We start from the raw sequence: 14,626 nt of genomic DNA on the forward strand, positions 1-14,626 counted from the left end.
TTAATAATGGGCCTCAAGACAAATCGAAATTTTACATTGACTTAGGAACTAAATTCTACAAAATGGAGCACACCATCTGCCAGATTTCATTCCTTAGTGTGTACCCTTTGGTTTACTTCCTACAGGTAGTGGTGTTTGGTTGTATGAAGAACAAGTAGGGCATTTCCTTATACTTTCCTTGGCTTGTTGAAACATAAAAACTTTTTAAAACATTTATTATTGACATGTTTTTTTACGAAATTCTGAAGCCTTCAGCACATTTCTACATTACCTTGTGATAGAGGACTTGGCAGACCCATATGGGATCAGATGTGTGATGTATATGGGGTGATTCCTATTCCTGACTGTAACTTATAATTAAATAAATAATAGTCAATTCTGTATCATCTAGTACAAATTTAGCGGTTTCAATATGTAAAACAACTCCTGCGAACCAGTAACTATGTTGAGAGGATATTTAAAAATGGTACCTTTAGTACCAGTAGAATAGCACATAATTCTGACTTTTGGACAGAATCATAAGGGCTTTGATAGGGGCTTAAATTTTCTTATTTATACCCTGCCTTTCCTGCATCAGTATAGAATGCAAGAGCTCCAGTTATTGGTGTGTCCCATATAATGCAACAAAGGATCCAGTTACTTCTCTTTGTAAGTTGAATTCTATTGCTTTTGGTATTGTCGTTGTTAAACTCTTCCCAAAAGTTACTATAAGCTCTTTCCTTGAGTTCATTATCTTCCCATAATTTGTCAATTTCATCATTATTAAAGGGTACTAATTAATATATGAATAGAAAGGTTTTATTTCCCTTTAAATGTTTCTTAAAAATAAAAAAAGCATAACTAACACACAATATACTATTTGGTTTTCCATAACTTCATATTCAAGTAAGGGACCTGGCAGTGCAATATGGAGAATAAGAAATACGAAGATAACTTTAAAAAAAGCCTGATCAGTTTAATTATTGAATTATGATTATTCTGGATTACCAAGAAAAAAGTTTCAAACATTCAAAACTCCCATGATCACAAAAATATGAAAGCCTACAACATATAAATATACAACAAAGCCACATAAATGTCTTATTCTCTTCAAATTATCTGAATATGGTATTATCAATTTTAATCAATTCACTCACAATTGTTAAGGAGATTCAAACTAGAAATATAAGAGTTAGCACTAGTAAGAAGCACATATCTATCTGCAACACCATATCATCTTTATAGTACACTGAAGTTATAGAATGCAAACCTAATTTCATATTGAACTTCACAGTGTTAGTAAACATATACACACAATGAAATAACAAGAATAACATTACCTGCACTAGGGAGAGGAGTGGGGGGAGAGGGAGAGGAGTGGGAGGAGGGGAAGGGAAATGGGAGGCTGGGAGGAGGCAGAAATTTTTTTTTCAATAAATAAATAAGTAAATAAAACATTACCTGCACTATTACTATCATCATCCTGTTCAATGAAGACATGATCCAAAATAAAGCTGAGCAACTCAGACTGCAATGAAGAATCAGGAGTATAAACTAATGGTTCTAACATGTCACGCCCTCCAGACATAATCTGATGACTGAAGATCATCAAAATATCACACAGAATAGTGAAGGCCTGTTTAGAAAGGGGGGAAAATGTTATACAGGTACTTAGCAAATGTTATAAATAAAAGAACATATTTAGTTTAGGAGAAAATCTAATTTTCTGTATTTGAAATCATTAATTCAGTTAGTTGTTTTCTTAACATTTTAAAGCTGAATGAGCAGTGGTGGCACATGCCTTTAATCCCAGCAATCGGGCAACAGAGGCAGGTAGATCTCTATGAGTTTGAGATCCTGGTGTACAGAGTGAGCTCCGGGGCAGTCAGGACTACAAATAGAGAAAACCTGCTGTAAGACAATGGTCCTGTACCCTGTCGCTTGTATTGTTTTAATAAACACTGATTGGCCAGTAGCCAGGCAAGAAGTAAAGGCGGGACAACCAGGTAGGAAGTACAGACTAGGCAACAAGAACAGGAGAATTCTGGGAAGAGGAAAGGCTGAGCCTTAAGTCTTTATCCAGATGCAGAGGAAGTAAGATAAGAATGCCTCTCTGATAAAAGGTACCAAGCCATGTAGCTAACACGGACAAGAATTATGGGCTACTGTAAGTTATCAGAATAAGAAGCCTGAGCTAAAAGGCCAACCAGTTTATAATTAATGTAAGCCTCTGTGTGTTTCTTTGGGACGGAACAGATGTGGAATTGGGCGGGACAGAAACCTCTGTCAACAAAACCCTATCTCAAAAACAAAAACAATTAAAGTTGAAAAGCTTACTTCATAAATAATGACTGCTGATACAAGCAACAATTTCATATGTTCTTTATTTTTAGCAACATTAATTGGGTATATATAATGTCATATATACACATGGGCATATAGACAAGCAATATAAACTCTTATTAAATTATACTCATTTTATTATGTATAAGTTCAACTGTTTTTTAATGTACAACATATATACACATACTGATTATACAACATACTGTTAAATAAGCTGCTTAAAAAACAAAATGTGGCAATTACTAACCTGTTCCTTAACAGTAGTATTCACGTTGGTCAAGTAATGCTGACATATCTGACAAAATACCCTCATTTGCTTCTTTAAACGCAGTAAGTCCTCCTTGAAAAACAATTTATCGTGAATGTTTTAAAATATTATATTAACAACTCAGTACTTCTTTGAAATGCCTGCTTACATAAATATTATTATGGATAACTATGTCAGCTCTACTTTAAATATCAACTTAAATTTATTCTTCATTATTACAAAGGATGATGAATCATTTCTCTTGTTTGTCAAATCTCTACAAGGTGCACAAACTATCCAATTTCAACGTATAAGTACCACTCAAAGGACTTTAAGTGAGCATACTACAAAGAGAATTGCACATCTATGTTTACTGATACACTATTCCCATGATTAAGCCACGGAACCCTAGATGCCCAAGATCAGATGAATAGGTAAGGAAGATGTATTATATCATTTATAGGGAAATGGGAGGAAGTGGATATCATTGTGTTAAAGGAAATAAGCCAGGCTCAAAAAGACAAGTACCTAGTTTTCTCTTATATGCAGCATCTATACGTGTTACAGATATATTGCTTTCGATTAAGTACTTGTATAATTTTATGCATATAATTTGTATAACTAAATTTATTGAATATCAAAAAAACAGTGACACAGAACAACTACAGTACAAAGGTATCTATAATGAAATTATAAACTCTATACTGAAATAATAATATATGGATATACATACATCTATGCTTAAATACAACTAACTGCAATTCTGATAGGGGATGAATAGTTCTAAAGAAAAGAAGAGTGAAGAAAAGATAATGTAAGGAAAAAGAATTAGAAAAATTTATGTGCTATTTCATATACAAAATATAGATTAAATACACAATCTATAAACACTCATACATGCACACACACAAACGTACACACAAAGTCATGAAGAAAATTAGGAATATTTGGGGAAAAGAAGGGAACTAGATAGAGTGGGGAAAGAAAACAAGATGATGAGATTGGGAATGAGGGTATAAGAAAGTACAATTGTCCTAGTTTGCTGTGGCTGTCAACCTGACTTAATTGGGGAACTGTCCAAATCAGAATGGCATAAAGCCATTTCGGTGAAGAACTGTCTTCACTAATAATTGAAATGGGAGGGCCTAGCCCAGCACTGTGGGTGGTGCTACCCTTTGGCAGGCTGTCCAGAGCTGTATTAAAAAAACTAATTGAGCAAAGAACTAGAAATTAACAAGCTAGTAAGAAGTATTCCTCTGTGGTTTCTACCTTAGCTTCCTGTCCTGATTTCCTTCAATGATGAATTATGACCTGGGTGTATAAGATAAAATAAACCCCTTCCTCCTACAAGCAGCTTTTGGTTATGGTTTTAATAAAAGAAACAAAAACAAACTACAACAATGATACACATGAATGAAAATGTCACAAGGAAATTCATTATCTTGTACATTACATAAAAGAAAGGTTAACAAAAATCAAAGCATAGAAAAACTTAAAAATGAATTGGTACGTTAACAGATAATATCCTTAATGGTCTAGAAAAACTTTCATAATTAGATATGGCTAACTTTAAGAAAAACAGCAACTCAAAATGTTTAGGGCAAATATTTATGATTTATGCTCATTTACTATTTGAAAGTGGTCAATTCATGGAAAATAAATGGAATGATATCTTGTATTTCTTATTTGAAAGATAATGAGATAATTGAGAAAACTCAATTTCATGATGTTAACAAACTTCAAAATGTCCCCTAAACAAACACATAGTAAAAGAGTAAATGGAAGAAAACTGAAGATAGAAAAATTCCTTCTTCGGGAAATATTTATGTACAGCCTAATTCATCCCTCGCAGAAACTTAATAATTAGAAAAATGATCTTAATTGATATTATTATCCTCAATTGTTAACTTGATCTTGGGGGCTAGAGTGATGGCAAAGTAGCTAAAAGCACTTGTTGCTCTTGTAGAGGACCATGAATCTATTCCCACAGTTTCTCACAACCATTTATAACCGCAGTTCCAGGGTATCCAACAGAGAAGCAAGTGATGTGTATACATGCACGCAGGCAACACATTGATGTACATAACTAAAAAAATAAAAAACCTTAAAAAAATATGAGTTTGAGAAACCTTGAAGACTACCAATAAAGTGATCTCAGGACATAATCAGAGAACAAGATAGTATAAAGAAAGTTGGTTCATTATCTTCAGTGAATATAATCCAATCACTTTGTACAATTAATTTAAAGGTTCTTGGTGGAAGGCACTCAATCACGTTTTGCAAAATGTATCTGCCTAGGACTGGTGTGATGAAAGAGCAGTAAAGAGCAGCTGTTCTTCCAGAGGTCCTAGTTCAGTTCTTAGCACCCACATAGAAGCTTACAACAATCTGTAACTTTAGTTCTGTGGGATCTGATACCCGTTTGTGGTGTACAGACATACATATAGACAAAACATCCACATACAGAAGTAAATAAACTATTTTGCTATATCTGGTAAGCAATTTTGAGAATGTGAAAAGTCAAGTTATATCATCATTATATGTGAATTATTTTTAATTAAAAATACCTTGATATGTTCTTTCATTGAATATACAAACTAGAAATGACTACATATAAATCAGAAATAAGTATGACTTCACTGAATTAATTTGCTCTTACTAAAAGTACAAATCTGCTGAAAATAGTGACTAATATTTAGTAAGACTACCACATACCTTTGTAGAACTGCTTTCAGTTATCTTAGCAAGCTGCCAAAGAATTACATAGTGAGTACACTGCAGCGCATGAATAACAATCTATAATACAGAAACAGAAGATTAGAGGTCAAATTTATCTCACTAACTTTCACTTGTCAAACTTCAGTATGTAACATATAAATAAATAAATAAATAAAAACCTGCTCAGGCATATCTCCATTTTCAATTCCGGTTTTCAAGAGTTTGTAATTACAAGCAAACAAATCCCACTTTGAAAGATCATGGGCACTGTTAAAAAAAAAAACAAAAAACAAATTAAGCTATATTTAAAGAGAAACTAAGATTGACCATAATTGTTTCAGAATATTATAACATGCCCCTATCAAGTGATTTCTCCTACAAAGAATTCGAAAACACAATAATCCATAAATTATGCAAAGTTATTTGCTATAATTTTAAAAAAATCAGAAACTCAAAGATATAACTTACTTATGAAAAGCAGTGATCCTCTTCAACGTTGATAATACCTGATATGCGTCATCTTCATCAGGTTCTTCTCCCTATGAATATTAACCATACGTTAAGAAAGACCAAAATAATAAGCCCAGTGGTAGTGGCTCACACGTTTAATCCTACCACTCAGGAGGCAGAGGCAGGTGGATCTCTGAGTTCCAGGCCAGCCTGATCTACAGAGTGAGTTCCAGGACAGCTAGTGCTACACAGAGAAACCTTATCTCAATAAACCAGAAAAGGTGGGGGTAAGAGGGGGAGAGAAGGAGGGAGAGATTGAGGGAGTTGAGGTAGGGAGGAAAGGGAAGAGAGGAAAGGGAGGGAGGGAGGGAGAGAGAGAGAGCAATGAAAAGAAAAAAGGAAGACAGAGGGACTGATTAACCAACCTACTGAAATAAGCTGGGCATGGTGGTACCTTTAATTCCAGAACTGAGAAGCAGGCAGATCACTTAGTTCCAGATCAGTCTCGTCAATATAGTGAGACTGTTTCAAACACATACACCCAAACATGCGTATACACACAATCAATTTTGGTACAGATCATGGAAAGAACTACCAAGTAATAAAATCCTAGGCTATTATAATGGTGATATAACATTAGAAAAAAGAAGACCAAATAAAACCTACAAATAAGCTTCATCATTCAAGTCCTCTATCTGACAAATTTAATACAATATGACTGAGTCAACCTAAGACTGTAAACAGAAGCACGTAATGAAAAACAGAAAAAAAGAATATGGTTCTCCCTTTTCCCATTACATAATACAAACACAAAACTATTTTAAAATTTTCTAGTTTTCCAGTACTAGATGCACCACCAATAAAGAAGCACATTAGATGACAAACAAGAAATCATACAGCACCTAAAAGCAAAAGCTAGGTAAATGAAAAACATAGTATTCAAAAGGAAAAAATAACAAAGAAATCACATATAAATAAGAGAAATTCTATGAAATATACTAGTCCTGATCGCTCACATTTTGGAAAATTTGTACGAACCCTATCATTTATGGTACTGACATCAAGGTTCCTCAAAATTAAACCATTTTATAGTTTAATTTTTTTTAAGGTAACAGAATTTAGAACAAACTACTGTCGATTTTACACTAACTTGTCTTAACTACAGTCTATTCAGTCAAGAGCAGAACAACTACAATCTTTACAAGTGGTAATTGCATATGAACATATTTATATAATCCTCAAATTGTAAACCTTAAAACATAAAATGCTAAATACTTTTATAAAACAGGAAATTACACCTTAATGGTTGGCCATTAATAAAACTGGTGGAATGCAAAGAGTCTTTGAATGAAGTTCTGGATGGCCTCACATACACTATGAAATTTGAACAGGTCTCAAACTAAAAATAACCCTTCTGTCTCGGGTTCTAGAGTGCTAGATTATAATTGTTAGCTACTCCATCCACCATTGTTGCTGAATATAAAAATGTTCACAATTTCTAAGTTCTGTGAACAGTATCAAGAGTGAATGTCTTCTGGGCATACCTTTAATCTTAGCACTCCAGAGGCAAAAGCAAGGAGATATCTGTGAGTTGGAAGCCAGCTTCTACATAGCGAGAGAATGTATCAATAAAAAAAAGCTAAAGAAAGCTGGGTGTATTGGCATACACCTTTAACACAGCACTTGAGAGGCAGAGGCAGGCGATCTTTTTGAGTTCAAGGCCAGCCTGGTCTACAGAGCTAGTTCCAGGATAGTCAAGGCTACAGAAAGAAACATTGTCTTGAAAAACAAAATAAACAAAAAAGGCTAAAGAAGATAATTTGAAAATTATGACCTGATTCAAATAAATTAAAACACCTATGTATGTATATCTGGAAAAAACACACAAAAATATATGTCTATTTGAGTACCAATGCAATAATCCTCTTTGAAAGGACAACATAAGAAACTACAAACCTACAGTGACTATAGTAGCAACTTAAAAAGGGGCTATGAAGACTACAATGGCTTTGCCCTCAGTTGAATTCTATTATCTATACATTAATAGCCACTGTTTCAACTAAAATCAGGTTTTCTTTAGAACAAAAGGCAAAAAAATTCTAGTTTTGTCTTCATCATTGCAAAGTTGCATATCTTTGCCATATTCACATTTTAGTGGAAGAATAATAGCAGTTTGATGATTCACATAACTAAAAAGACTCACCAACACACCACTAGATTATCATCAGGACTAATACTGAGTGACTCAGTTACTGGAAGGGAAGGGTCCAAAATACTTATAATATATACCTCTTGCAGAAAATCTTCAAGAAGCCGGTTAAATTTATCTGCCAATTCATCTATCAGTTGACTTCTTGAAATATCTACTCTGTTGAAGATTGTGAACTCTTCATTACATAATGCATGGTAAGTTTTAGAGCATGCTTCTAAAACATCAGTATCTGTGTGCTTCTCTACAATATTTCGGATCTGGCGCAATAAGGCATCCAAATGCTGCAAAATAAGATTTATTTCATTAAAACCTAATAAGGTACAGAGAGAAGGATATAGCTTAGTGGTAGAAGGTATGCCCATTTTGTGAGAGCCCTATTAAGGAATATACAGTAGGCATAGTGTGACTATACCATACCACCAACTGTAGCAGTTTTCAAATATACTAAACGTGAAGTATAAGACATGTATTTTCAGACACTTTTATAGTTTGGGAAACAAATGAACTAATTGGCCCATATTTATTTCTGCAACTTTAATAGAAAAAAAATAAAAAAAAATTAATAGAAAAAAATGTCTCACAGACATTTGGTAAGACTGTTAACAATTGTGAAGAACTTTCAATGGTTATAGGAACATACAAAAAGTATTACATAAATACTAGATAAATTTGCTTTGCAATTGTTACTGTCTAATAACTCATGACAAATATCCATAAATGATCAGTGAAATAGTCATACAATGTATGAGAGAATGAAAGTATAGTTATTGGTATAAAACAAAATAGTTGTCCATTTATACCATTCTCTAAATCAAATTGGTCTAAAATATAGAAAGACCTAGTAGAAACAGGTTCACTCAAAATTCTACAAAAACATATTTATAATATAAGAAAGCTGTATAATCGTGTAGATTAAAACGGCATTTTCTCCTCTAATATTTTATACACAGAAAACATCTTACCTTTTCTAACCGTCCAGTGGTATAAATCTCTAAATCAAAGTACTGAGGTAACTGCAGCAAATTGGTCACCTTTTCTGCATCAACAGAGTACTTTGGGGGGAAAAAAAGATAATGTTAAAAACATTATAATAACACTAAGTAAGAATGTGCTGTGCCATTTTGAAAGAATATGTGATTTAGGAGTGACATTAAGTAATCAATGTAATCTTACTTTTGCTAATAACTGTGGAAGGGCCACAGCAAAAAGTTCCGTGATTTTTGTTCTGTCATCCAACTGTGTCTTCTTCTCCTTTGCTGTTAGCACCTAAATAACACAAAGATGTTCTATAAACATTTACAAAGCTCAATAACTGTTAAATCCTCAATTTTTAATTAAAACAAATATAATAATATTTTAAATGATGGATATAAAAATTTTGAGGCAGAATCTTGCATTACTATAGCTCACACTGACCTCAGTTCATTTTTTTAAGTCTTTCAAGTGGTGGAATTATCAATTAGTGTCAACATGCCTAGTCAAAAATTCCCTAATATAAAACATCAGCCTTAAAAGTAATACTTAATCATAATTAAAGGGGGGTAACATTGGGTGCAATGGTACACAGAACTCAGTAGGCTAAGGTAGGAGGAAATAATAAGTTCAAGACCATTTTTGGCTAACTAGTGAATACCTAGCCAGCTACAAGACACTGTAGCCAAAAAAGTAAATAAATTTAGTGGAAAGCCATGTAAAATAAGTAATTACAACCACAAAAAAAATCAAATACTCCTAGAATAAAGACAAAAATTCAATTAGAAAAAAAATTGGTGGAATTAGAGTAAATAGCACGTTCCAAAATCCCTCATAAATCTGGAAAACTTTAAACCTGTAATTTTTAAAAACAGGTGACAATTATAGAATGGCAAGGGAGGATATATGTGAACAGGAAACTTATGAGAGACTAGGTAAAATACAGAATTAATGAACACTACATTCATAAAAAGTATTACAGGAGAGAGATCTGAACACGAATAGAAGAAAATGGCAAAATCCACTCCTGTAAACCACTAGATCCAATCAACGAGAGAAAAGAAAGCTCCAGTAGCAAGGAGGGAAGAAAACCCATAAATTTTTAGATGAAAAAAACAAGTTGCTTAAGGCTGCAGAAATTATCAAGTGCATTATCTTCTACAATGTACCTATAAAACTGGAAAGTGAAGTAGCAGGTACCAAATCTCTGTAATCTATTTATTTGGCTGAAAGCAGAAAATACTGAACAACTATGTCTCCAAAGTTCAAAGTCACCCCACACTCCAACAGAAAAGACTGGAACCAAAAAGCAGGTAAACACTCCACAGAAACTGATTTTAACTGAAACCCATTGCAAAATGCAAACAGAACACAAGTCTGTAGACAATGGTGGCTCAAGTCTTGATAAGAAGAAATTTCCAACTGCAATGGTAACCTCATAATATGAAAGAAAACGGGAGGCTCAGACTATGAGGTGACACCCTCCTTGGTAAAGGTTGAGTCCAGGGTAGAAGTTCAAACCCTATGGGCAATCTGTTTAAAACCCACTGAAATATATCCAAATGGATCTATCACATTGAACAGGTTTCAGCTGGACAACACACACAGGCTTATTACTCTCACACTGGCAGGGTTAAGTGCATAATACATCTTACTCTTCCATAGACTTAATCATAATTTTCTTATAATTTTAATGATCTTTAACATTCATTTATCCAAACAACTTATCAACTCCCTTCTTCTGGTTACTTGTCCCAACTCCAGTATATTTTTGTTTCCATTAAACTAATTCCTGGTCTTACAAAGCTTATTTTCTTACATTCCTATCCTCAGTAACTAATACCCAACTACACACTATTCTATCATCCTTTTTGTATTCTACAAAAGTTATTGAGTTTAAAAGAGCAATTGCTTTCAATATTATGTTCCCACCAGGCCTGCTGTCACTAGACTGAGTGGCTATTGCAGTTAGTGTTCTCTTTAAGTGGTGCTTCAGATCATGTGTCCTGAGCATGTTGGCCGAATGGTACAATCTAATCCTACTAGATGATTTTTTTTTTTTTGGTTTATCAAGACAGGGTTTCTCCTGTCCTGGCACTAGCTCTTATAGACCAGGTTAGCCTCAAACTCACAGAGATCTGCCTGTCCCAGCCTCCCAAGTGCTGAGATTAAAGGTGCACGCCACCACCGCCCAGCCATCCTACTAGATGATTTTTTAAAATGTAAACTCAAAGAATAAAGATGATCTCACCAACAACCTAATTCAAATATATAAACCCTAATGCAGAAACACAGTATCCATGAAAATCCAGGGAACATGACTCCCTGAAGTCACTGATCCTACAGCAGTATTGAGGAAGGGCTCATAAAGCCCACTTCCTCCCGGGGGAACTACTCAGGGTAAAGAGTTGCTAAAGAAGGCGGAGTGATATAACCAGTCACTTAGGCAAATAACCCCCTATTCATATTGATACAGGAAACCCTAATGAATAAAATGATCGACAAAAAATTAGTATAAAAGACATGAAAGAGAGGGAGAATTTATTGTAAAGAAGAGGGATCATTGAAAAGAAGTTCACCAAAAAAGGACTTGATATGAATATATGTGCATGAAATAAAGAATAAATTTTTAGAAGATAACATTTAACTGCATTTAAATGATCAATCAGAATAACTGTTCACAATATAATACAATGACAAATATTTATGAGTTCGAGTAAAATGGCAGAAATTGTACACTCACTAATTTAAAAAAAAAGATATGAATTACTATTCTAATAAATTAGGGCATGCTTAATCCTAGCATTGGGAATCAGAGGCAAGACAATCCCATTGTGTTAGAGGATGCCCCAGTCTACAAACCAAGTTCCAGAAAAAGCAGGGCTACACAGTGAGATTCTGTCTCAAGAAAGGAAGGGATGGAGGGAATTGAAAAAGACACAAGATGGAAAGACTTCCTATGCTCATGAATAGCCAGAATTAACATTGTGAAAATGGCTTTATTAGCCAAAGTAATCTACAAATTCAATTTAATTTCCAAAGATTAGAATGACAATCTTCACAGAAAGTAAAGAAAACAAACTTAAAATTCATAAGAAAGCAAAAATGACATCTAATAGCCAAAGCAATCCTAAGCAAAGACAACAATTCCAGAATTATCAATACATCTAATTTCAAGATATACTATAGAGGCATAGTTACAAAGACAGCACAGTATTAGAACAAAACAGAAAATGGTGTGGAACTAAGTACTCGAGAGAAAACACACACCTATAACACAAAAACACACCTATTATCAACTGTTTTTTTTAAAAATAAAGATGCCTAGAAAAGAAACAGCATCTTCAATAAATGGCACCAAGAGAAGCAGATATCCACATGTAAATGAATGAAGCTAAATCTGTATCTCTCAGTACAAAAACTAATTCAAAATGGATCAAAACTATTAATTTCAGATCTCAAAGCTTGCTGTGATGGAGGAAGGTCATTGGTTAATTAATAAAGAAACTGCTTGGCCTGATAGGTTAGAACATAGGTAGGTGGAGTAAACAGAACAGAATGCTTGGAGGAAGAGGAAGTGAGCTCAGACCCCATGCCTCTCCTCTCCAGGAGAGACGCGATGAAGCAAGCCGCCAGGTCAGGCATGCTGAATCTTTCCTGGTAAGACTGGCGCTACACAGACTACTAAATATGGGTGAGGCAATATGTGAGAATTAGCCATTAAGAGGCTAGAACTAATGGGCCAAGCAGTGTTTAAAAGAATACAGTTTCCATGTAATTATTTCAGGGCATAAGCTAGCCAGGCAGCCGGGAGCTGGGTGGCAGGAACGCAGCCCGCAGTTCCCTTCTACACTGCTGCTATTAAAGGAAAAGAAGAGAAAAGAGCTCAAGGTATGGTGAGGACTTTCTAAACAGGACTCCAATGGCTAAACATATAAATTCAAGAATTAGCAAATTGTATAAAATTAAAAACTTCAAGAAGAATGGATAAAAAAATGTGGAACATTGACACACTGGAGTACACTACACAGAAGGAAAAAAATGACATCTTGAAACTTGCAGGCAAATGGATGGATCTAGAAAACATATTAAGTGAAGTAACCCAGACCCATGCAAAATGTCCTGGGTTATTTCCACCACACTGCAAAAAAGATGATTAAATAATTAAAGAAAACAGTAATAGAACAAAATAGACTGCATTATACCCTGGTTCAGTATTATTTCATGGAATATTAAAACATGTAGATATACATATATTTGCGTGTCATAATATAAAAATGCATTTTGGTGGTTTACAATAAAACATTTGAAATTTAATAAATTTTCAGACATTTGTGAACTTCTAAGTAAAGGATTAAAATCTGATCCCTGGAAATAGGAATTAGTTCACCATCATGATTAATAACCTCTGCTTTATTACTAATTTCATATTAGAATAAAATATGAATCTATGAATATACTAAAATACACAAATACAGTATTCTACATATACACACTTCATTTGGTTTTGAAGACAATGTCATTCACTGTCATCTCACCTATCAACATTTAAAAAAGATCAAATTTCTCCAATCGCTACTACTTTAGAATTTACTTATAACATATGTGCACACATGTATACATGCAAAAGTAATTAGAAAAGTAAAACCGAGCTTCAAACATTTTTGTTCTGTGGTAAAAATGGCCATTAAAAAAAAGCTACCAAATATAGAGAAAAGAAGTTTAGAATAACAAAAACATATTGGCATACCCTTTTTCCTGTCCCTCTTCCCACAGGAGGATGACATTCAGCTGCTTGTCTAATAGTACAAAGCATTATTTCAATCAAAGCACTCTCTTGTCTGTCTGTTAGAGCTATAAAAAAAATCAGAAAGAGTTAACCTATTTCTTTTCCATATATGCCTCTTGTAACTCTTATATAAGTTTCTTCTGCCTATGAACAGGAACTGACCTAATGTACTAAAGAAAATCCCATTATTATCACAGAAAAGGATCAGAAAAAGTTAAAATCTTACCTTCCTAAACTTCAGAATTCTAAGTAAATTTACAGTTTATGTACATAGGTAAAAGAAAGTATGAATCCAACCATCACACACAAATTTTAATATGTATTTTCTAAGTATATATTGAGAAATTGTTTCAAAATATAGCCCACATTAGCATAGAATTTCTTATGTAGTCCAGGCAGGAATAGAATTCATGATCCTCCTGCCTCATTCCTCCAAGCATATGTCACCATACTTGGCTAAATGTACTAAATTTTGATAGCAATTACATCTTTGATTCCCAGTACTGATAAAAACAATTACACAAAGTTATAACACTAACAAAAACTAACAGAATTTCCAAAACAGTATTGACAAACAATAACATAATTATCCTTACCTTCCTCTCCACTAAGTGGATCTTCTAGCAACAAACTATTCATACATTCCCAGTCTTTCAGTAGCTCAGTAGCACAGTCCCACATGCTATCCACAAGGTATGCTGCATGCTCATGTAACTAAAATTTAAAAACAACATGCCCTTAGACAAATAGCATACCAGACTTAGGACAAAAGATGCTTTGTTAATAAATACCATGTCAAAATTCTTAAAAAGCAATCTAGTTCTTAGATCAAATGAATTTTATACAACTACTGTAGTTTGCTGTATTCTGATGTGGGAGTGTCATATATCAATCTGTTGATTTCATTGGTTAAGCA

The 14,626-nt window shown here is 33.8% G+C and overlaps 1 protein-coding gene across 6 annotated transcripts in view; it reads right to left on the reverse strand.

Annotated features, from left to right (window-relative positions):
* The window catches only part of Stag2 (STAG2 cohesin complex component), a 124,776-nt gene that overhangs the window by 23,756 nt on the left and 86,394 nt on the right, over positions 1-14,626 (reverse strand). For all 6 annotated transcript variants that reach the window (XM_075958519.1, XM_075958515.1, XM_075958518.1 and 3 more), the window contains exons 15-24: positions 14,307-14,424; positions 13,672-13,775; positions 9,123-9,215; positions 8,912-9,001; positions 8,027-8,230; positions 5,756-5,826; positions 5,467-5,554; positions 5,285-5,365; positions 2,570-2,662; positions 1,441-1,615 (exon numbers count right to left, since the gene is read on the reverse strand). In XM_075958519.1, the coding sequence (XP_075814634.1) occupies positions 1,441-1,615; positions 2,570-2,662; positions 5,285-5,365; positions 5,467-5,554; positions 5,756-5,826; positions 8,027-8,230; positions 8,912-9,001; positions 9,123-9,215; positions 13,672-13,775; positions 14,307-14,424 (1,117 nt within the window). The remainder of the gene's footprint in view (positions 1-1,440; positions 1,616-2,569; positions 2,663-5,284; positions 5,366-5,466; positions 5,555-5,755; positions 5,827-8,026; positions 8,231-8,911; positions 9,002-9,122; positions 9,216-13,671; positions 13,776-14,306; positions 14,425-14,626) is intronic.

Source organism: Microtus pennsylvanicus, chromosome X (genome assembly GCF_037038515.1).
Source record: "Microtus pennsylvanicus isolate mMicPen1 chromosome X, mMicPen1.hap1, whole genome shotgun sequence".
In the NCBI taxonomy this organism is placed as follows: Eukaryota; Metazoa; Chordata; class Mammalia; order Rodentia; family Cricetidae; genus Microtus; species Microtus pennsylvanicus.